At 45.7% G+C, this 21,372-nt stretch overlaps 1 protein-coding gene across 1 annotated transcript in view; it reads right to left on the bottom strand.

Annotated features, from left to right (window-relative positions):
* Positions 1-2,333: 2,333 nt before the first annotated feature.
* Positions 2,334-21,372, bottom strand: part of SLCO4A1 (solute carrier organic anion transporter family member 4A1) — a 112,044-nt gene continuing 93,005 nt past the window's right edge. The window contains exons 9-12 of the mRNA XM_082271620.1: positions 13,382-13,545; positions 9,735-9,799; positions 6,102-6,250; positions 2,334-3,088 (exon numbers count right to left, since the gene is read on the bottom strand). Of these exons, the coding sequence (XP_082127746.1) occupies positions 2,936-3,088; positions 6,102-6,250; positions 9,735-9,799; positions 13,382-13,545 (531 nt within the window). The 3' untranslated portion in view covers positions 2,334-2,935. The remainder of the gene's footprint in view (positions 3,089-6,101; positions 6,251-9,734; positions 9,800-13,381; positions 13,546-21,372) is intronic.

The following is a 21,372-nucleotide window of genomic DNA, read 5'->3' as shown; positions in this document are numbered from 1 at the left end:
TTTGACAAAAAAACCTGGAAGCTGATTTCTTTGTAGAGCTGCACGCTCTAGTTCTAACTGTGTTTGGACCCTTTCACACGAACAATCCGATCAGATCCACCTGTCAGTTTTTTATGCAGATCTGATCGGATCCTCCATGCATCCCTATAGGGCATCGGATGTCAGCGGAGACATGTCTGCTGACCCCCGCTGCTATCCGATTCTGGTCCTGTCCATGAAATCTGGACGAAAGGAAACCCTATATTCCATCCGTTCGGGGGATCAGATCAGATGGGATCGGATGAGAGCGGACAAGCGGTCCGCTCTCATCCGATTCCTCCATAGAGAGCAGCGGGCCCTAACACCTCCCTCTCCGCACACAGAGCGGGGAGAGGGAGCTGTCACCTGCCTACTCAGCGGGGATCGGCAGATCGATCCCCCGCTGAGCAGCACGGAGTCCGCCAATGGAGGCAGACCGTGTGAAAGGACCCTTAAAGGGTATATCTTAATATTTTGGGACACTTTAGGGGTGCACTGTGTTTGGCATCAAAGTTTGGCACAAACAAGATTTAGTATTTTTTTGAGCCCTATAGGGAACACACCTTCCAATAACATAACAATTTTGTAGCAAACGAGCAATACACAAACTAATGACTAGTGAATGAGTCTAGTGAATGAGTCAGCGCTTCACTGACAGGAGACAGATTGGATAATGAAGAAGTCAATACAGTCCATGCAGGGTTGAAAAGCAATGGAGATGGAAGGGCCAGATGGAGGAATCCGCAGGTAGGCGAGAAAAACCCACACAGTCACTGCAGCTCCTCAACAGGGTATGGAAATCCCTCAAGGGCAAACAAGACAGCAAAAGGGGCACCAGGTAAGTATGAGTAAAAAAACAACAATAATTTATTCCATATCCACTTACATAAAAATATTGTATACTGCATGCAGGGCTGGTGTGGTGTGCATTTTGAACAGGCAGTGATCTTGATGGAATGGAGGACAGCTGCAGGCACAAGCTCATACCTGCCGCAGGCAAGCTAAAGAGGGGTTAGGCTGCACGGGTTTCTGAGGCCCCGCCTCCTTTATTAGGTAGTCTCGGAAACGTCTTGAGGCCCACCCCGTCCTTAGCTTGCCTGCCTGTTAGTGGCTTGTGAGAGCCTGTGACAACACTTATGTCTCCCTGTGGCAGGTCCTAGCTTGTGCATGCAGCTGTCCTTCATTCCTTTGAGATTGCTGCCTGTTCAATCTGCACACCACACCAACCCTGCATGTAGTATACAATAGTTTTTTTATGTAAGTGGATATGGAATAAATTATTGTTGTTTTCTACTCATACTTACCTGGTGCCCTTTCTGCTGTCTCATATCGGTTTTGTAGGATGTCAGGAAAACTTGCAGCAGGGCAATTGAGGAAGGAATGGCAAGGGTTTACAGGAAGGTGAGTATAGGAAAGTGGTGACCTTTGCAGAGATACTGTCACTTTTCTCTGAATGGGCAAGGTGACAGTGTCTCTTTAATGTCTCACAGTGATCCTTTAATCATTTATATCAGTCGCTGCCTTAAATGAACCAATATAATGCCCCCAACAAATACACATTTAGGCAAATTTGGTTAGAAGCCAGTTCACCTCTCGGTAAGTTCTTGGGTTGTAGAAGTAAAATAGGATCACCCACAAGAAACCCACACAAACGCATGACAAACGTACAAACACCATCTAGATAAGTGCTCTTGGTAGCACCTAAGTACCATTAAAGCAGAGCTCCAACTAAAAGAGGAAGTTCCGCTTAAGGACTCATCCCCCACTCCTCTTGAAGAATTGGCCCTTTTCAGGAGCAGGGAATGCGGGATCGGGTACCCGATTTTGACAGGTATCTGCTCCCACTTCCACTCCGACCAGTGATGGTGAACCTACATTTCCCATGATGCTCATTCACTCTGCAGTGTAGTTGAGCATCATGGGAAATGTAGTTGCAAAACATCTGGGGTGCCAACGTTCGCCATCACTGGCCTAGGCGATCAGAAGCAGATGTTCTCCCCCTCTCCCTTCCCCCCTGCAGTCTTCTGGGACATGTGGCAGGACCCAGAAGATTGCATCCGCCATTCACAATGCACAGCGCTGCTCGCCCATGCGCAGTGGGCACCCGGCTGTCAGAGCCGGGTGGCCATAGTTAAGATGCTGGCGCTGAGGAAAGAAGACAGCGGGTGAAACTGACTGGGGTGAGCACAGCGCTGAATTGTGAGACAGGTTAGTGTCTGTTTTTTAAAAGTCAGCAGCTACAGTTTTTGTTGCTTTTTTGTTGAACTCCTCTTAAAGCTACCTTGTTATTTTCGAAGTCCCTGTACTGCTCTAGGCAAACCTTCGTTCACATATGTACTGTGCTATTTTCTTAGTGCCCAATGCAAAGGTGCCCTGGGATTTTCAAAAACAGCCATGTGCATAAACCTGTAAAAAAACTGATGAGAACTCATATCTGATTCCACTAAAAGTCAAGTAAAAATACTGTTCAAGTTGCAGGGCCTGCGATGTCTGTTGGCATCTGGCATTCAGAAACTGGAATGAATATACATTTTTTTCTTACGAGAAAGATTTATCCCTGTATAGTAATATGAAAAATATTACTGATAAATTTGCAATAAAATATTAGCATAAATAAATAACACGCTGCATAGACGTACATACTGAAACTGTGTACCACTGAATGTGCTTGCTGTGCCTAAAATGGCAATTGGAGAACAGCGATTATTGTGCTACCTTCCGCGCATCTTGGCATTCAGTATAAAATGAAAGTTATGTTCTGAATTGTATGCGGTGGGTCGCTGCAGTGCTTCGAATAGCCCTTCCTTCCTTAACAGGAAAAAGTCTAAAAATCTGCAGCAGATGATGATTGTAGGACTGTGCAATACGTCAAGGCAGCAGAACAAGTGCAGATGTGATTGGTAGGGGGTGGGGAGCCTCAGGAGGGCATGTCTGTTGATGTCACTGCGGCTTCCCCCTGGCAAGGTCTTTCTAAATGCTCATTGGATGCTTTGTCCACAGTAATGACTGGAGAGACCGATGGAGGTTTGTACAGCAGGAGAGCGAGAAAAAAGAACAATAGTCCAATCACCTGCAAAACCAAGAAAGGTATTAGCATAAGTAAAGGGCAACTCCACCTTTAACTTTGTAGGTTTTTTTTTTTGTTAACCACTTAAGCCCCGGAGGATTTGGCTGCTAAAAGACCAGGGGGTTTTTTGCGATTTTTTACTGCGTGACTTTAACGGACAATTGCGCGGTCGTGCGACGCTGTACCTAAACGAATTTGACGTCCTTTTTTCCCCACAAACAGAGCTTTCTTTTGGTGGTATTTGATCACCTGTGCGATTTTTTGATCATGCGCTATAAACAAAAAAAGAGCGTCAATTTTGCAAAAATAACAATATTTTTCACATTTTTTTAATATGAAATTCCCCCCCAAAAAAATGTAAAAATCAAAATTTTTTAACATTTTCAGCCAATTTGTTTTATGCTACATATGTTTGGTAAAAAAAATCGCAAAAAGCGTATTTTGATTGGTTTGCGCAAAAGTTATTGCGTTTACTAACAAAGGGAAAGATTTTTGTCATTTTTGGTGTTTTTTTTTTAACGCGTAATGGCGGCGATCTGCGATTTTTTTTTTCGGTGCTGCGACATTGCGCCGGACAGATCGGACCCTTGACTGACATTTTTGACACTTTTGGGGTTACCAGTGACATTACTGCAGTAATCAGTGCTATACATATGCACTGTTACTGCAAAAATGACACTGGCAGGGAAGGGGTTAAGTGTGTCCTAGGGGCGTGCTTCTAACTGTATAGGGACATGGCTATTGGTGTAAAAACAAAGATCAACGGTCCTACATAGTAGAACCGTCTGATCTTCATTTTTACACCAGGGAGAATGACGGGCGGCTTGTTTACATAAGCCGCTCCGCCTTTCTCCCTTCACCGGAGCGATCGTAGTGTGACCGGCGGACATTGGGTCCGCCGGTCACACGCACTGACTTGTCAGTGAAAGAGCCGCGGCGGGCGCGCGCCCGCCCGCAATTGGCTCTCAAGTTAGTGACAGGCGAGTGACGTACCCATACGTCACTCTGCCTGGCCGGGGCTGACCGCCACAGTATATAGTCGTGCGGCGGTCGGCAACCGGTTAATATAGATCAAAGATCAGCTTTAGAATTTATTTTTATTCGGCTTTGAGTAGATGTGGGATGGGTCCGAGCCTATGTGAAATGTTTATTGAAGTCTGTGTCCATATTTGGAAGACTTCATCTTACCTCTAGTCAGGTCAGAAAAAGGAATGAGCTTGTGCTGTTGGCCAAATTAAGTGAAAGATGTCATGAGCATCCCTGCCCTTTTGTGCATGTCAGCTGTCAGACATGGGGTCCTCCACTCGCAGCTCATTGGCCCAGGAATGACAGCGGACTTCTCATACCAAACTCTGTTCAGAACAAATACAAGCTCACCCCCTAGTCAGGAACATATGGGAAATGTTTTAACCACTTCTGGACCGGACGGATTTGCCCCCTTAATGACCAGGCCATTTTTTGTGATTCGGCACTGTGTTACTTTAACGGACAATTGCGCAGTCATGCGATGCTGTACCTAAATAAAATTGATGTCCTTTTTTTCCCATAAATAGAGCTTTCTTTTGGTGGTATTTGATCACCTCTGCGATTTTTATTTTTTGCGCTATAAACATAAATAGAGCAACAATTCTGAAAAAAAAACAATATTTTACTATATAACATTCTCAAAAAAAAAAAAAATGTAAAAATCAAAATTTTTTAACATTTTAGGCCAGTTTGTTTTCTGCTACATATGTTTGGTAAAAAAATAGCAATAAGCATATTTTGATTAGTTAGCACAAAAGTTATCGCGTCTACTAACTAAGGGAAAGATTTATGTCATTTCTATTGTTTTTTTACTAGTAATGGCGGTGATCTGCGACATTGCAGTGGACAGATCGGACCCCGAACTGACATTTTTTTACACTTTTCGGGGGACCAATGACATTACTACAGTAATCAGTGCTAAAAATATGCACTGTTACTGTAAAAATAACACTGGCAGGGAAGGGGTTAACACAGGTGATCAAGGGGTTAAATGTGTACCTAGAGGAGTGTTTTTAACTGTATGTGGGTTGGGCTTTTGAAATGATCACATATATATAGAAGGATCACAGGAGCTCTGTGATCATTCCAGAGAGAACGGTCAGCTGTGTTTACAATAGCTGACCGTCCTTCTCTCTCAGCGGGGAGCGATCGCGGGTGGCAGGCGGCAATCTGAGCCGACCCTGCTAGCTGCAGGTGCGCAACCGACGTAAAGCTACGTCCGTTCGTGCAGGAGAGGCTGCCTGCCGCATTAAAACTGCGGCGGGCAGTCGGGAATTAGGTAAATAGGGACAAAATACATTTTTACATCATATGTACTGGTAGTGATGAGCTCAGGCTTGTTTGGATCTGATGTGACCTATCCCGCCAGGAAGCTGTCTCCGCACACTTCCATTCATAAGCGGCCTATGAATTCCCTGACCTGCAGCCACATGTATGGGAGCGGCGTGTATACGTGCGGCTGTTGTGCCAGGAATGCCTCAACTAAGTATGATTGGTGAAGTGCATTAACAGCTTCCTAGCGGGACAGTTTGAGTAGGTTCGTAGAAGGAGTATGCCTGAACTCCTCCCTGATGTTGAGTTAGTGGCGGAGTAACTTTTAGGCAGGCCATAAATAATGTGATTTTCTTTGGTTGCAGGAAAGAAAATTGCCTAATTCCCTTATCAAAACAATCAATGTTGATGGAGGAATCCCTCCCACAGAGCTATTGTGTTCTGCCAGCAGGGGGGGCGCAGGGAGCTGTCCTGGCCAGGAGAACTAAAGATTATTGTTAGTGGCTATAGCCGATGGCAATACTCAAATGTAAAAATCCAACATGCTGGTTGTACCCAAGTCAATTGATGGAGCGGCTTGGCTGTATTCAGCCTGCCCATAGATGGTTCGAATCTCAGCCGGTCCCTGCCTAATTAGCTGAGATTTGAACCATCTATGGCCAGATTAAGGGCCATTTATTCTGGACATCAGGGCAGCTCACATTAACCCTTAACTCACCTTGTAAACAAGACCAGCAATGAGCATGTACCTGCTCATTGCTGAGTTTTGGTACATGTAACAGGAGCCCTTTTCTCCACTTTGGTTCTGCCAGAGCAGGCAGGAAATGTCAATCATTGAGCCAAAGGCAATTGGTCCAGGGATCCCACCTGAAAAAAAAAAAGGAAATTATTACAAAAAAAAAAATTTGTAAGTAACTGCTGTATGTACTTAATCGTTTTAGTCATTGGCCTTTACGTTTATCTAACACAAGTGTATGGCTGATGCCTGAAGTGGATGTAAACCCTCACATATACCCAAAGAAGTGAACAGCCTCAGATGATACACAGAGATGAAACAAATTTCCCTACATAGGTTATATTTGTATACGTGTTGTCTTCAGCTTTTTACACTGTTTGGAAAGTGCACGTCTTGTTAGAACTTTCTCTTCCTGATTCACCTGTGGGTGTGGATTCTTGCCATACACTGTGAGACAGCTGATTGGAGGAAAGGCACACACCCCCTCTCCGCAGAAAAAGGAAGAAACACACAGAGCCGTGCTGTGAATAGACCAGCCGTCTGATAATCTATTTCTATGCATCCACCCCAACACAAAATTCAGCCTGGTTTTATCTCAGTTGACTAAGAACTTGTCAGAAGTTATTATGCTGATAACAGAAGAACAGAGCAGGAGAAACCCACAGGACTTAGGGCTTTGAAGAGAGATAAGTAAACACTACAGATATATGTGCATAGGTCAAATTTCACAAAAGGGGTTTACATCCACTTTAACCACTATGAGGCAGCATTGTGGTTTAGTGGTTAGCTATGTTGCCTTGCAGCTCTAGGGTCCTGGCTTCTGTAGCCACCAAAAACTATCTGCAAGGAGGCTATATATTATCTCCAAGTTCTTCCTTTGTGTAGAGTGAATTGGCTCTTTCCTACTTTACCCTAAACTGCATGCTTGACTATGGTAGGAACATATCTTTATAATCAGGGGCCAGGACTAATATGAATTATTCTTTTACTCTGTAAAGCACTTTAGAGAGTTGTGCAACTTTGGGTAAATAAAAGAGTGATGAAACTAAGGCATTAGCAGGGGAACCTGTCAAGATGAATGTTACCTATGAAAGCCAAAGCTCCTATGCAGTGCAAGAGTCTGTTTTTCCTGAGTCTGCTAATACTGAGTTTGTGCGACTGGCTCAGCTGTCATTTAGGATCTAAGAACATAACTGTAAGCGGCTGGTCTATCTCCTTACGTCTTTTTCATTCATCTCTATAGCTCATAGCACCTGCATATCAAAGCACTGACCTCTGGCACCAGACAAGCTGTAAACAATGCACGGTGGTTTTATTAAGAAAAGAACTCCTGGAGATGCAGTTCACTTACGCTTAAAGAGGAGCTCCAGTCTCCTACCCAAAAATACTCTAGCTCCTGAATTTTAATTTAACCACTTTACGACCGGCCGCCGCAGTTATACTGTGGCAGGCAGTCGCTCCTGAGCAAACCGCCGTAGCTATACGTCGGTCGCACGCAGACAGCTGACCGTTCTTCTCCCTGGAATGATCACAGAGCCCCTGTGTACCTGCTATATAGGATCACAGGTCTCTGTGATCATTTCACAAGCCACGCCCCCCCCACAGTTAGAAACACGCCCCTAGGTACACATTTAACCCCTTGATCACCCACAGTGTTAACCCCTTCCCTGCCAGTGTCATTATTACAGTAACAATGCATATTTTTAGCACTGATTACTGTAGTAATGTCACTGGTCCCCCCCAAAGTGTCAAAAATGTCAGTCAGGGGTGCGATCTGTCCGCCGCAATGTCGCAGTCCTGTAAAAAAAAAAATCGCAGATCGCCGCCATTACTAGTAAAAAAAAAAAAAATGACATAAATCTTTCCCGTAGTTAGTAGACGCGATAACTTTTGCGCAAACCAATCAAAATATGCTTATTGCGATTTTTTTTTACCAAAAATATGTAGCAGAAAAGAAATTGGCCTAAGATGTTAAAAAATGTTGATTTTTACATTTTTGGGGGGGGGAATGTTATATAACAGAATGTGAAATTTTTTTTTTTTTTTTTCAGAATTGTCGCTTTATTTTTTTTGTTTATAGCACAGAACATGAAAATCACACAGGTGATCAAATACCACCAAAAGAAAGCTCTAATTTTATTTGGGTACAGCGTTGCACCACTGCGCAATTGTCCGTTAAAGCAACGCTGGTCATCAAGGGAAAAATCCTTCCGGTCAGGAAGTGGATAAGGACACTTACCTGTCAAGGGATCCAGCGATGTGCACACCAGAGCCAGTTCTTCGCTCGGCTTCGGGTGAAGGCGCCAGCCTCGTAGGTAAGGGAAACAAGCAGGGAAGCCTTCCTACTGTGCATGTATTTTGTGAATGGTCCCGCAGTCTTCTGGGATCCGTGTGTGTTTTAGACAGCTGCAGGGGGAGGGGGGGGCTGAACTTCCTCATAGATCACCCCAGCTATCTGACCCGGAAGTGGGAGCAGGTACCCGTCAAAACCAGGTACCCAATCTTTCCTCCCCCCCCCCCCCAAGAAAAGTGCCTAATGTGGCAGTGGAGGGGGGAGTTAATGGACACGAATCGGTTGTTACGTTTTTGAGCCGGAAAAACAAAGGACGAGTTTGGAAATTTTCTGCCGAACGAACGATAAATTGAAAGGTTAATGTGTTTATCCAAACTGTTTGCACTAGGTATACTGTATGTGAAAAAACACACAAAAAACTGATTCATTTATGTCCATTGAACGATTTATCGGTCATTACATGATGGCACGATCGTTTGCTCTCCCGGCCAAGTGTTCGTTTTTCGAAAATGAGTTTGAACGGTTTTTCGTATATTGTATGGCCAGCATAAGTAACAGGCTTTTGACAAATTTGGACATTGCCATGCAGCAGTATTCAAACCTGAATTCATAAATATCTCTGCTAAGTTGGAGAATTAAAGTGGGAGCCCAGTGATAACTTTAGCTTTTAACAGTTCTGAGTAGGGAAGGGTTAGAACCCCTGTCACTTTTTATTGCTGCCCTCACTTCCTGTCATGGTGACACAATAGGACAGGGATCCTCAAACTATGGCCCTCCAGCTGTTGCAGAACTACACATACCATGAGGCATTGTAAAACTCTGACATTCACAGACATGACTAGGCATGATGGGAATTGTAGTTCCTGAACAACTGGAGGGCCATAGTTTGAAGACCCTTGCAATAGGAGGTTAGAAAACCTGACAAAGGAGCAACCCTTCCCCACTGCCTCCAAAACTAGAAAAGCCCAGAGTTTGGCTCCCAACCACCCCTTCCAATTGGTCACTGGCAATATGAATGTAAGAGGTAAACATGATTTGTGCCTTGTTGTAAATCAGCACTAGAAAGCCATAATTTTACCTCCCATCTGTACAAATCTACTTTAAAATTGGGAGCTACAGGAAAGCTTGAAACAATTTATAAAAAGCCATAAATCTTGTCCCATCGAAAGCCCACTTTACCAGTTAAGCTGTAGCCATTAATGGTGTTTTTAAGAGAAAGCTGGTTTCTTAGTGAACAGCAGAGATGGGAGATGATGAAATGCATGAAACCTATCAGCGGGGTTATTGAATCCATTAGCTAAGTGCTTCTTGTTATAGCATACCTAATGTTCGCACTAATATCCACTGGATCCCGAGTGCAAAGGAACGCTGACTGTCCGGCACACACCTACAACAACACGGAGAACATGAAGACCACTTATTGAGGAACTCCAACCTACATCATAAACTCTAAAGTAGATTCCATTAGCACAGCTGTCCTTCAATGCATTTTAATACACCATAAAAGACTATATATATATATATATATTTTTTTTTTTTAATAAGTTTTCTTTTTTTTTTTGAGGTTACTATAATATTTTTTATGTATTTTAGAGCATACCAGCCCACTTTTATTGAACAAAACGGAAAATTCACATAAACATCAGTTGCCCACCCAGGGGTTCTTCCACATCAAAATTAACAGACAGCTGAAAATGCGGAACCAGCTGGCTCTTTTATTAGCAGCCCCTGCTCTTCTAACCAGTCCCTCTGTGTTGCCCAGCTCTCCTGGCTCACTTCGCCTTTAGTTGCAGCGCCCTGCTGCCTGGCTCACTTATAGCCTCTGGATAGGGGTTCTCCTGACACCCCAATAGGTTCCCATTTCCTGGCTGCTGGCTGGGGCACCTCTGACCCCTGGGTGAGACCTTCTGTTTCTAATATAGGAGCTGTTTTAAAAAAGTGACAGCTAATACGAGGAACACATCCCATATGGCTACCACAGGGAGAGAGGGCAGAGGGGAGCGGCTGCAGCAGTGGGAACATGCTACATGTGCCACCCGAAAAACAGGTAGAACATACAACATGTTCTCAAAGGTGAACTTATCCTTTAAGGTGTTAAATATACCTTCTACAGGGCTTGACACAATTACCCTAAATCTAAAAGCCACCTCCTGACATTAGAAGCCAGCACAAAAGTATGCTCTAGGTTGGCTGGCAGGTGACGCAATCCCATGCTGCTTTCTGATTGACTGGAAGCAGGATGCATTCTGCCTGGCTCTTAGGCCCCTTTCACACTAGTGCGACTTGTCCCGTGATTTTGGACCGCAAAATCGCATGACAAGTCGTTTTCCGTTATTTTCAATGAGCCCCATTCATATCAGTGCGTTTTGAAGTCGCACCGACTTCAAAGTAGTTCCTGCACTACTTTGGCACGATTTGAATGCGTTTTGAGGTATATAGCCCTGAGCCATTGCTCAAAATCGCGGCAAAGTCGCGGTAAAAAATCGCGTCGCATAAGTGTGAAAGGGGCCTTAATGTAGAAAACATGGACAGAATGCAAACATTTGTTTTGTTTTGATTCATTATTTGAATGATTTAATTTTGTTAAATTTGTTTTCGGAATTAGTTTGTTTCGCTTATTTACTTTCTAATTCGATTCAAAATCGATTCAAATTGGCATTCAAATTTGAATATATTCTATTTGAAATTCAAATTTTGGACGTTTTTCTATTCTATTGCTTTCTCTATTCTGTTCTATTCTTTTCTATTCTGTTTCTCTTATTTTTTAGTCTATTTTATTTCCAATCTATTCTATTTAAATTTTTTCTATTGGAAATATGAATTACGAAAAACAGTAATATTCTTTCTATTTTATTTTATTTTAATTTATTCCATTCTAGTCTATTGTTTTTTCTAACCAATTATTTTCTTTTCCTTGTCCCTTATTTTTTATTCTATTATTTTATATCCTCTTATTTTCCATTCTTTTCTATTCTATTTGAATTGATTCTGTTCGAAATCTAAATTTCCGAAGATGGTTATATTCTTTCTATTTTATTCTATTGTTTTTTCCATTGTTTTCTATTCCTTTTTATTTTCTATTCTATTCTTATCTATTCTATTTTATTATTTTCCTTTATTTTCTATTCTATTCCTTTTTTCTATTCTATTCTATCCTGTTTAACTGTTATTTTCTACTCTATTATTTTCTATTATATTATTTTCTGTTCTTTTCTATTCAATTCCTTTATTTTCTATTATATTTTATTTTCTATTCTGTTCTGCTTTAGTCTATTCAAATGTATTCTTTTCAATTCTAATCTATTCTTTTTCTATACTTTCTAATCCATTTTATTCTACACTTTTCTTTTCTATTCTATTTTTTTCTACTCTATTCTTTTCTATTCTATTCTTTCTTCTTTCTTTATTTTCTATTCAATTGTATTGTATTCTATTTTTCGATTTCAAATTCGTTTTTTAAATCCAATTCAAATTTCATCAGAATTTCGTTATTGTGGATTTCTTTAAATTTATTACTATTGTAATTCAGAAATTTGGATACACCCGAATTTCCGAATAACAAAAAATGTGTTCGATATTCGTTTTAGAGCAAAACAAACTGCATATAAAAGAAGAGGCAGTAGGAGAATAAGTTGGAGGGTAAAGCTGGTCATACACTGATCAAAATTCAGTGACCAGACAAATTTTAATCAGTTGTCTGGTTATCAGTTGTCTGGCTGTCAAAGGGACATACTGGAAAACATTTGTCGATTAGTGGCTACAGCCACTGATCAGTATGTTCTAATAGAAACTGGTCCCGCTGTCAGAATTCAATCTCCCAAGGGGGAATCCTCCATCCACTAACAGTCATAACCAGCTTTAGTAGCCAGAGTTATATCCCAATCAGCCATAATATTATGACCACCGACAGGTAAAGTGAATGACAATGGTATATGAAAGTGGGTGGGATATATTAGGGAGCAAGTGAACATGTTTTTATTGAACTTAAAAGCAGAAAAATTGATTAACGTAAGGATCTGAGCAGCTTTGACAAGGGCCCAATTGTAATGGCTGGATGACTGGGTCAGAGCAACTCCAAAACTGCAGCTCTCATGGGATGTTCCCGGTCTGCAGTGGTCAGAACCGACTAAAAGTGATCCATGGAAGGAAAACCTGGTGAAAGGGTCATGAGTGGTCGAGGCTCATTGATGCATCTGGGGAGCGCATAATGGCCTGTGTAGTCCAATCAAATAGAAGAGCTACTGGAGCTCAAATTGCTGATAAAGTTGAAACTGGTTCTGATAGAAAGCGGTCAGAACATACAGTGCATTGCAGTTTGTTGAGTATGGGGTTGTGTAGCTGCATTTCGATCAAGGTGCCCACGCTGACCTGTGTCCACAGTGAAAAGCACCTACAGTGGGCACATACGCATCAGAACTGGACAACGGAAGAAAGTGGCCTGGTCTGATGAATCATGTTTTTCTTTTTACATCGTGTGGATGGTCAGGTTCGTGTGCATCACTTACCTGGGGAAGAGATGGCACCAGGATGCATCTCTTCTCTCTTGTAAGAAGTGGCCTTTGTCAGAAGGATATTGTGCCCTGACACACTGCAAAAATTGTTCAAGAATGGTTTGAAGAACACGACAAGGTAGTGTTGACTTGACCTGAAAATTCTCCAGATCTCAAGCCAACTGAGTATATGCGGGATGTGCTGGAAAAACAAGTCCAATCCATGGAGGCCTCAACTCACAGGACTTGAAGGATCTGCTACTGACAGCTTGAAATCTTGGTGTGCCTTGGTGCCAGATACCAGAGCATACCTTCATAGGTCTAATGGCGTCCACACCTCAATGGATCAGGGCAGTTTTGGCAGCAAAGGGGGACGGACCTACTCAATATTAGGTGAGTAATAAAAATTTTATGGCTGATCGGTATATGTCTCTGCTACATGAACAGGACCTGGACAAATGAAATTATAAGGTTCATACCTTAACGTTGCAGTGAGTGCAGGAATGCTGCACAGGAATGTAAACAGTATAATGGAGAATGTAAACACCAGGAGCAATGACATCTTTTTGCAGGAGGAAGAGCATTTTCCCGCTACAGCCATCACAGAGATGTTGGAGGCCACACAACTGCAGTTTTCATACACCTAAAAAAAATAAAACGGAATTTTTGTAAAATCTTACCTGTAAAATTCCTTTCTCTGAGTCCTCCGACAGTCGCCGCCTCTCCATATTCGTCACAATGGGGTTATTGACCTTTGCTCCGTAGGAGTAGCTAGGCAACAGAATATGTCAATATTAAAAGCTTTTAGCATATCCCACCCCCAGGGGGTGGTCCCCTCAGTCAATACCCTCCTGCTTACTGTATCCATACCTCAGTTTCAGTAGAATAGCAGTAGAGTACATAAACAAACCCCAAAAGAGGGGCGGGGGCGGCGACTGTCGGAGGACTCAGAGAAAGGAATTTTACAGGTAAGATTTTACAAAAATTCCATTTTCTCTTACGTCCTCCGACAGTCGCCGCCTCTCCACATTCGTCACAATGGGGACGTCCCAAAGCAGTGCATACATGAGGGGTGGGAAACGCAGCCGCGCCTAAGGCAACGCCGGACCCACATCAGAGAAAAGAAGCTTACCAAAGGAAGGAAACCAGTTGGGCAGCATGAAAAAAACTTTGCTCAACAGGAGCAATAACCCAGGAAGAACAAATAACCCAGGGATAAAAAACATCCCAAACAGCCAAGGACCCAAAAACAAGGGTCCCTAAGGTACTGCCGCACTAAGAACCTTGCGGCCAAAGGAAGCATCTGCCGATGCCTGAACATCCACTTTGTAGAACTTTGAGAAGGTGTGAACGGACGACCAAGTCGCCGCCTTACACACCTGGGCCACAGAGGCCCAATGATGACAGGCCCAAGACGTATTCAGCGATCTGGTAGAGTGCGCCTTCACAGGCATAGGGGGAACTTTCCCCTTCAAAGCCGCCTACTCAATAGTCTGTCTGATCCATTTGGCGATGGTAGAAGCCGACGCCGCCATGCCCTTCCGAGGCCCCTCAGGAAGGACAAAAAGAGAATCCGTCTTGCGAAAAGATTTAGTCGCTGACAGGTAAACCCTGATCGCCCGAACAACATCCAAGGAATGTAAATCCACCTCCTTCGGATGCTTAGGCTTCGCGCAAAGTGAAGGCAAGACAATGTCCTCATTGAGATGAAATTCCGAGATCCTTTTCGGAAGAAAAGAAGGGTTAGGTCGCAAGACCACCTTATCTAAGTGAATCACCATATACGGAGACCTGCAGGACAAGGCTGCCAGCTCCGACACCCTGCGAGCCGAAGTGATCGCCACCAAAAAAGCGACCTTCTTGGACAACAGAGGCAACGAGATCTCCCTGATCTTTTCAAAGGGAGCACGTTGCAACACGGACAGAACGAGGTTCAAGTCCCATGGAGGCAAAGGCTCCCTCCTAGTAGGGACAAGGTGTCGCACCCCTTGAACAAAAGTGCAAACCAAAGAATTAGATGCCACAGGGCGTTGAAAAAGAACGGCCAGCGCAGAAATCTGACCCTTAATCGTGGCCAACGCCAAACGCTGGTCCACACCCGTTTGAAGGAAAGACAACACCCTAGACACCGAGTATGAGCGAGGGGAAAACCCCCTGGACTCACACCAGGCAAAATAGGCCTTCCAAGTACGGTAGTAAACCTTCCCAGAAGAAGTCTTTCTAGCGGTGATCAAAGTATGAATGACCTCCGGGGAGAGACCCCTATCCCTCAGGACCTCGATTTCAACAGCCAGGCCGTCAAAGCCAGCGACTGTAAAGCAGGATGGAATATCGGTCCTTGAGACAGAAGATCTTCTCGAGATTCACGAGATCCGCGTACCAAGACCGGCGAGGCCAGTCTGGCGCCACCAAAATCACCGTGAGCGGTTCCGAGGACAACCTGCGAAGGAACCTGGATAGTAACTGAATCGGTGGGAATGCATACATCAGTCTGATGCCACGGAGCCACTAACGCGTCCGACGCGTCTGCCCGAGGATCGCGCGACCTTGCCACGAACCTGCCCACCTTGTTGTTCAGACGAGACGCGAACAGGTCCACATCTGGGAGACCCCACTTCGCGCACAACATCTGGAAGACATCCGGGTGGAGCGACCATTCCCCCTGGTCCAGGGTCTGGCGACTACTCCGCGATAATCCGCCTGCCAGTTCTCCACTCCCGGAATGTGAACCAGCGTGATCGCCGGGACGTGCGTCTCGGCCCAAGACAGAATGTCGGCCACCTCCCGAGCCGCTCGGGCACTCCTGGTGCCCCCTTGTTGGTTGATGTAGGCCACTGCTGTGGCATTGTCCGTCTGCACCCGAACCGGACGGCCCTGAAGCCTGTCCGTCCAACGTCGAAGGCAGAGATTTATCGCCCGCAGTTCCAGAATGTTTATCGGAAGGGAGGATTCCCCCTCCGACCAAGTACCCTGGGCGGACAGGACGCCCAGAACACCACCCCAGCCCGACAGGCTGGCATCCGTGGTGATCACCGTCCACGAAAGAGGGCGAAAAGACTTGCCCCCCGACACCGCCGGGGACTGTAGCCACCACAGAAGATCCCTTCTGGTGCGAGGACTCAACGAGATCTGAAGATCCAGAGATTGGGGTCGCCCGTCCCACCTGGACAGGATCCCCGCTTGGAGACCCCTCGTGTGAAACTGGGCAAAGGGGATCGCCTCGAAGGCCGAAACCATCAATCCCACACGTCCGGAGGGACGAGCACTGATTGTCCCTGAGGGACCTGACTTCGCACTGAAGTGTCCGAAGCTTGTCTTCCAGCAGGAAGACCTTCGCCTGAACAGAGTCCAGGATCATTCCCAGGTAGGGAAGACGAACCGACGGGCACAGTGTCGATTTTGGAAAGTTTATCGTCCAACCAAACTCCTGTAGAGTTTGCATCGTGACGGACAAGTCTTGCACCAGACCCTGACTGGTCGCAGACCGAACCAGAATGTCGTCCAGGTACCCCAGGATCGAGATGCCCTGGGCTCTCAACAAAGCCAGAACCGGTGCAAGCACCTTGGTGAACACCCGCGGAGCCGAGGCGAGACCAAAAGGTAGCGCCACGAATTGGTAATGATCCTCCGCAATGGCGAATCGAAGGTACCTCTGGTGACCCTCGAAAATGGGGATGTGAAGGTACGCATCCTTCAAATCGATGGAAGCCATGAATTCTCCCGGAACTAGAGCAGCCACCACCGAGCGCAGGGATTCCATGCGGAACTTGCGAACCCGCACAAAGCGGTTCAGAGCCTTTAAGTCCAGAATTGGACGTACCTTGCCCTCCTTCCTGGGCACAGTGAACAGATTTGAATAAAACCCCCGAAATCTGTCCCGATGAGGCAAAGGAACCACCACTCCCTGAGCCCGCAGGTCCCGCACCGCCAGGTGCAGATCTCGCAAACGCTCCGGAGACAGTTGAAGATTTGAGGGAAAAAATCTGCTCGCCGGCCGAGAGAGAAACTCGATCTTGTAACCGGACCGAACGATCTCCTGAACCCACCTGTCCCGAACGCGGGCCAGCCAGGGTTAAAGAAAACCGAGCAAACATCCCCCCACCCCAGAACTGGGTGAGGGCGCCCCTTCAGGCCGCATTGTTATGGGCAGCGGGCCCGGACTGGCCGGACTTCTGCTTACCTGACCACGGCTTCTTTTGGGAGCCTTGACCTTTGAATGGTTTGCCCTTATAGTGCGACCGAAAGGCACGAAAGGACCCCTGAGAGGGTCTAAACATGCTTCTTACCTTGAGCACCCTTAGCCTTGTGAGACTGGGGCAAGAGCGTGCTCTTACCCCCAGAGATCCCCTTTATCAGCATATCCAGGGAGTCGCCAAAAAGGCGAGATCCCGAATAGGGCAGATTAGCCAAAGTTTTGCGAGAAGATTGGTCCACAGACCAACATTTCAGCCAGATCAAGCGGCGTGTCAACACCGCCACGCTGTGCACACGTGCAGCCAAAGGGATTACATCTAAGTCCGCATCACACAAATACATGACACCCTGATGAATTTGATCCACCATAGCTAAAGTCGTCGGCGGGGCAGAATCAGCCACCAGGACGCGCCTGAGCACCTGCGTCCAATCCGCGACAGCCTGAGCTGCCATAAGGGAAGCAAAAATAGCTTCTAGCATGGAACCGGTAACCGAGTAAGTATGGCGGGCAAGAGACTCCAGTCTCCTGTCCGTGGGATCCCGGAACACCGGGGTATCCTCCGCCGGAATCACAGTAGATTTATTCAAAACCGCCACCGCGTGATCCACCGGAGGCGGCACACACCAACGTTCATCAGTGGCGGGCGCGAAGGGATAACGCAGCTTGAACCTACTTGGCACCGCGAAAGGCTTCTTTATATTGCGCCATTGATCACTAACAGCGCGCTGAAAATCCTCAGTGCAAGGGAAAACCTGCGATGATTTGCGTCTCCGCTGCGTCCCATAAGAGGCCAGGACAGCAGGAGGACATGGTTCATCCTGCAAATGCAGCGTTTGTTTGATAGAAGCAACCAATTAATCCATGATTGCAAGCTCTTCAGACGAGCCAGGGGGAGAATCATCAACCCCTTCAACCTCTGCCTCCCCTTCTGACCCTACAAAGTCCAGGGACGAACGGGACCCCGATGAGGGGACCCCAGCCATAGCAGCCCCATCACCATCGCCCTCTGAATCAGAGGAAATTGAAACTCTGGGCCGTTTTGTGGATTGAGCAGCCACAAGCATCTGCACCTGAGCAGCTAGGTTAGCCACAATGGTAGCCAAATCGCCCCCCTCGGGGGAAGCAGCAGACCCTTGGCCCCCCACTAAAGCGGGAGGAATTTTGCTTTCCTGAGAATCCATGCCCCAAAAGTTTGCAGGAAAAAAAGGGGTACTGTCCTTTTAAGAGCGCGGCAGCGCAGCCCACCGCACACACACAGCACACACCGACCCCCACAGGGAGAAGTACAACAAAACTTAGGCAATGAATACAGGAATAAGGAAGAGAAACCTGGAGAGATCCCTCAGGCTGCTGCATCGATCGCCGCTCTCCTCACACAGTAACGGCCAGCATATGCTAATAATAAAAAAATGGCGGACCGCAGCAGCGGCCGCCGCATGTATGCATAACATGACTCACAACATGCCCCACAGCATACAGCCTGTCACACAGAGACAATACACCACTTGCAACACAGCACAGTGCTGGATGGCCCCCCTCCTTGCAGCCCACAGAAGCAGCAACCCAGACAGGGAGCCCAATAGTGTGTACAGAATGCAGGGTTACACAGTCCCAGACTGACACCCACTAAACAGACAGGTCCCCACACAGAGTACACTTACCTTGCGAACGGCGTGGGGAGCCCGCCCAAGCGATCAAGCCGCTGCACAAAAGACAGGGAGAGTCGCAGCCAGGACGCAGTAGAACTGCGGTGCGAAACTGCATGGCATCCAGTGAGGTAGCCACCTCACCGCAGCATCCCTGCAGCGAACAGGGATGGGTCGTTCACATATGCCAGGAAAAACCCTGACTGAACGCTCGATGGCAGGCTGGGAAGCCACTGGCCCACAACCTGCGACCAGGGGGGCCAGCCCGAGACCCAGCCCGCACGATCCTCTTCATCAGAAGAACTAACTAATGCTGAAGAAATTAACAGCTAAGTAAAGAGAGAGAAAAAAACACTCAAATAAAATCAAAAAGAAGATAAAGGTTGAGACAAAAAGCCCCAGCACAGAAACAGCCTGCTACTCCTGATAGCTAGACAATGAAACTGAGGTATGGATACAGGAAGCAGGAGGGTATTAACTGAGGGGACCACCCCCTGGGGGTGGGATATGCTAAAAGCTTTTAATATTGACATATTCTGTTGCCTAGCTACTCCTACGGAGCAAAGGTCAATAACCCCATTGTGACGAATATGGCGAGGCGGCGACTGTCGGAGGACGTAAGAGAAAAAAAAAGATTTACAATGTATAGGGGTGTTCATTATAATAAACGAGATAAATAAAATAGTATCCTCTGACAGTCACACATATATAGATACAGAAAATAAATAAAGTGATATTAAAGTCGTGTTATACTTACCAACTCTGTGCAGTTGGTTTTGCACAGAGCAGCCCAGATCCTCCTCTTCTCAGGTCCCTCGCCAGCACTCCTGGCCCCTCCCTCCTGCCAAGTGCTCAACAGCAAGCCGCCTGCTATGAGGGCATCTGAGCCGAATCGCTGCTCTTTGTGTCCATTCAGACACAGAGACGTGTCTCGGCCCCACCTCCTATCTCTCCTCATTGGCTCAATGACTTTGATTGATAGCAACTAGAGCCAATGACACCCACTGCTGTCTCAGCCAATCAGGAGGGAGAGTCTCAGATACCCGAGACTCTTGTGCAACATCGCTCAGGTAAGTATTAGAGTGATGGTAAAGGTTCGCATTTTTTTGTAAACAAAAATACCAAACATGTTATACTTACCTGCTCTGTGAAAGGATTATGCACAAAGCAGCACCCAATCCTCCTCTTCTGGGGTGCCCCGTTGGCACTCCTGGCTCCTTCCCTTTATCGGGTGCTCCCACAGAGAACAGCTTTCCATGGGGGGACCACATGCGGGCGTGCTTTCCGAGTCCTGCTGCTGCATCCATTGACACAGACAGTGGGACTTGGCTCCCCCCCCCCCCCCCCCCCCACGTCACTGGATTTGATTGACTGCTATCAATCTATCCAATGAGGACAGAGACGGTGGAAGGAGCCACTGGGCTCCTGGACATCGTTGGAACAATTGGGCTAAGGTAAGAAAAAAGGGGGGCTCTGGGGGCAGCTGCAGCACAAAAGGTTTTTCACGTTGATGCATAGAATGCATTAAGGTGAAAAACCTTGAGACTTTACAATCCCTTTAAAGGGACTGAGGGGGGCTGCTGCATACAGAACATTTTTTTACCCAATGCAGAGAATACATTAAGATAAAAAACCTTCTGCCTTTACAACCATTTTAACTGTTAGTGCAATCTAAAGCTGGGTATACAGTATACTTACTGGAGTCATATCTGCGGTCGTTATCTACCACAGTCATAAGAAAATTTGTTGGAACAGGATAGAAATTTTTTTTCATACAAATGAATTTCTAACAGTGCATGTGGTTTTAATTTAAGTCCATTCACTCCACAATCCAATGTTAAAAGCAAACAAAATTGTCAACTAATTTCAAACATCAAGCTGTCGTGTGTACTGAGAATATTTGAATAAAAATTCTGTACAAATTCGTATGAAAATCTACCAGTGTATACCCAACTTTAGTACCAGTTCACACCACAATGTCTGCATTCTGCATGCGCATTTTTGATGTGTTCTGGTGCATTTTTGATGCGTTTTTCCTCCCTCTTTTTTTTCTTATTTCAAGAAATGTGCTTTTTTAATGCATTTTGCCACGTTCCATATAGAAAGAAAAGCAGCATGTCCTACTTTTGTTGACTGCACTGGAACACACTGCACTGGTATTGGAATACATGGAAAACACTGTGCATGCATTTTCTAAGTAGATTAAAAATGCACTGGACTGCATCTGGTGTAAACCAGCCCTTAGACATATTGTTTTTTTATCCCCCAGAGACTTTAATGAGCTGATTTACTGCAGTGGTTTGTGTGTCTGCTCCATTCCAAAAGGCTGTAATAAAAGGGTCACTCTGCCCACTTGGTGAAAGCACTATGAGGGTGCCTCACTCTACCTGTTGTGTCACTCTGCCTCTTGAAAACTCCTCTCCAGTTAGGGTCCCCCCTCCAATTCTATCTAATTCATTCCCCAATAGTAGTTAAAAAAAATAGCTAAATGCCATAAATGCCTGAAATCAAGGTAATGTAACATACTGGGCCTGGAGTCCTCTCAAAAGTCCTTTTTTTTGGGGTGCCCACATCACTGGCTGGTGACATGGGCACTTCCGATTTGCTGTCAAGGTCCTCACAGTTTCCT

This window comes from Pelophylax lessonae (genome assembly GCF_965119305.1).
Source record: "Pelophylax lessonae genome assembly, chromosome: 11".
Classification (NCBI taxonomy): domain Eukaryota; kingdom Metazoa; phylum Chordata; class Amphibia; order Anura; family Ranidae; genus Pelophylax; species Pelophylax lessonae.
Note: the sequence above shows the minus strand (reverse complement) of the source record. Positions and strands in the feature narration are given on the sequence as shown.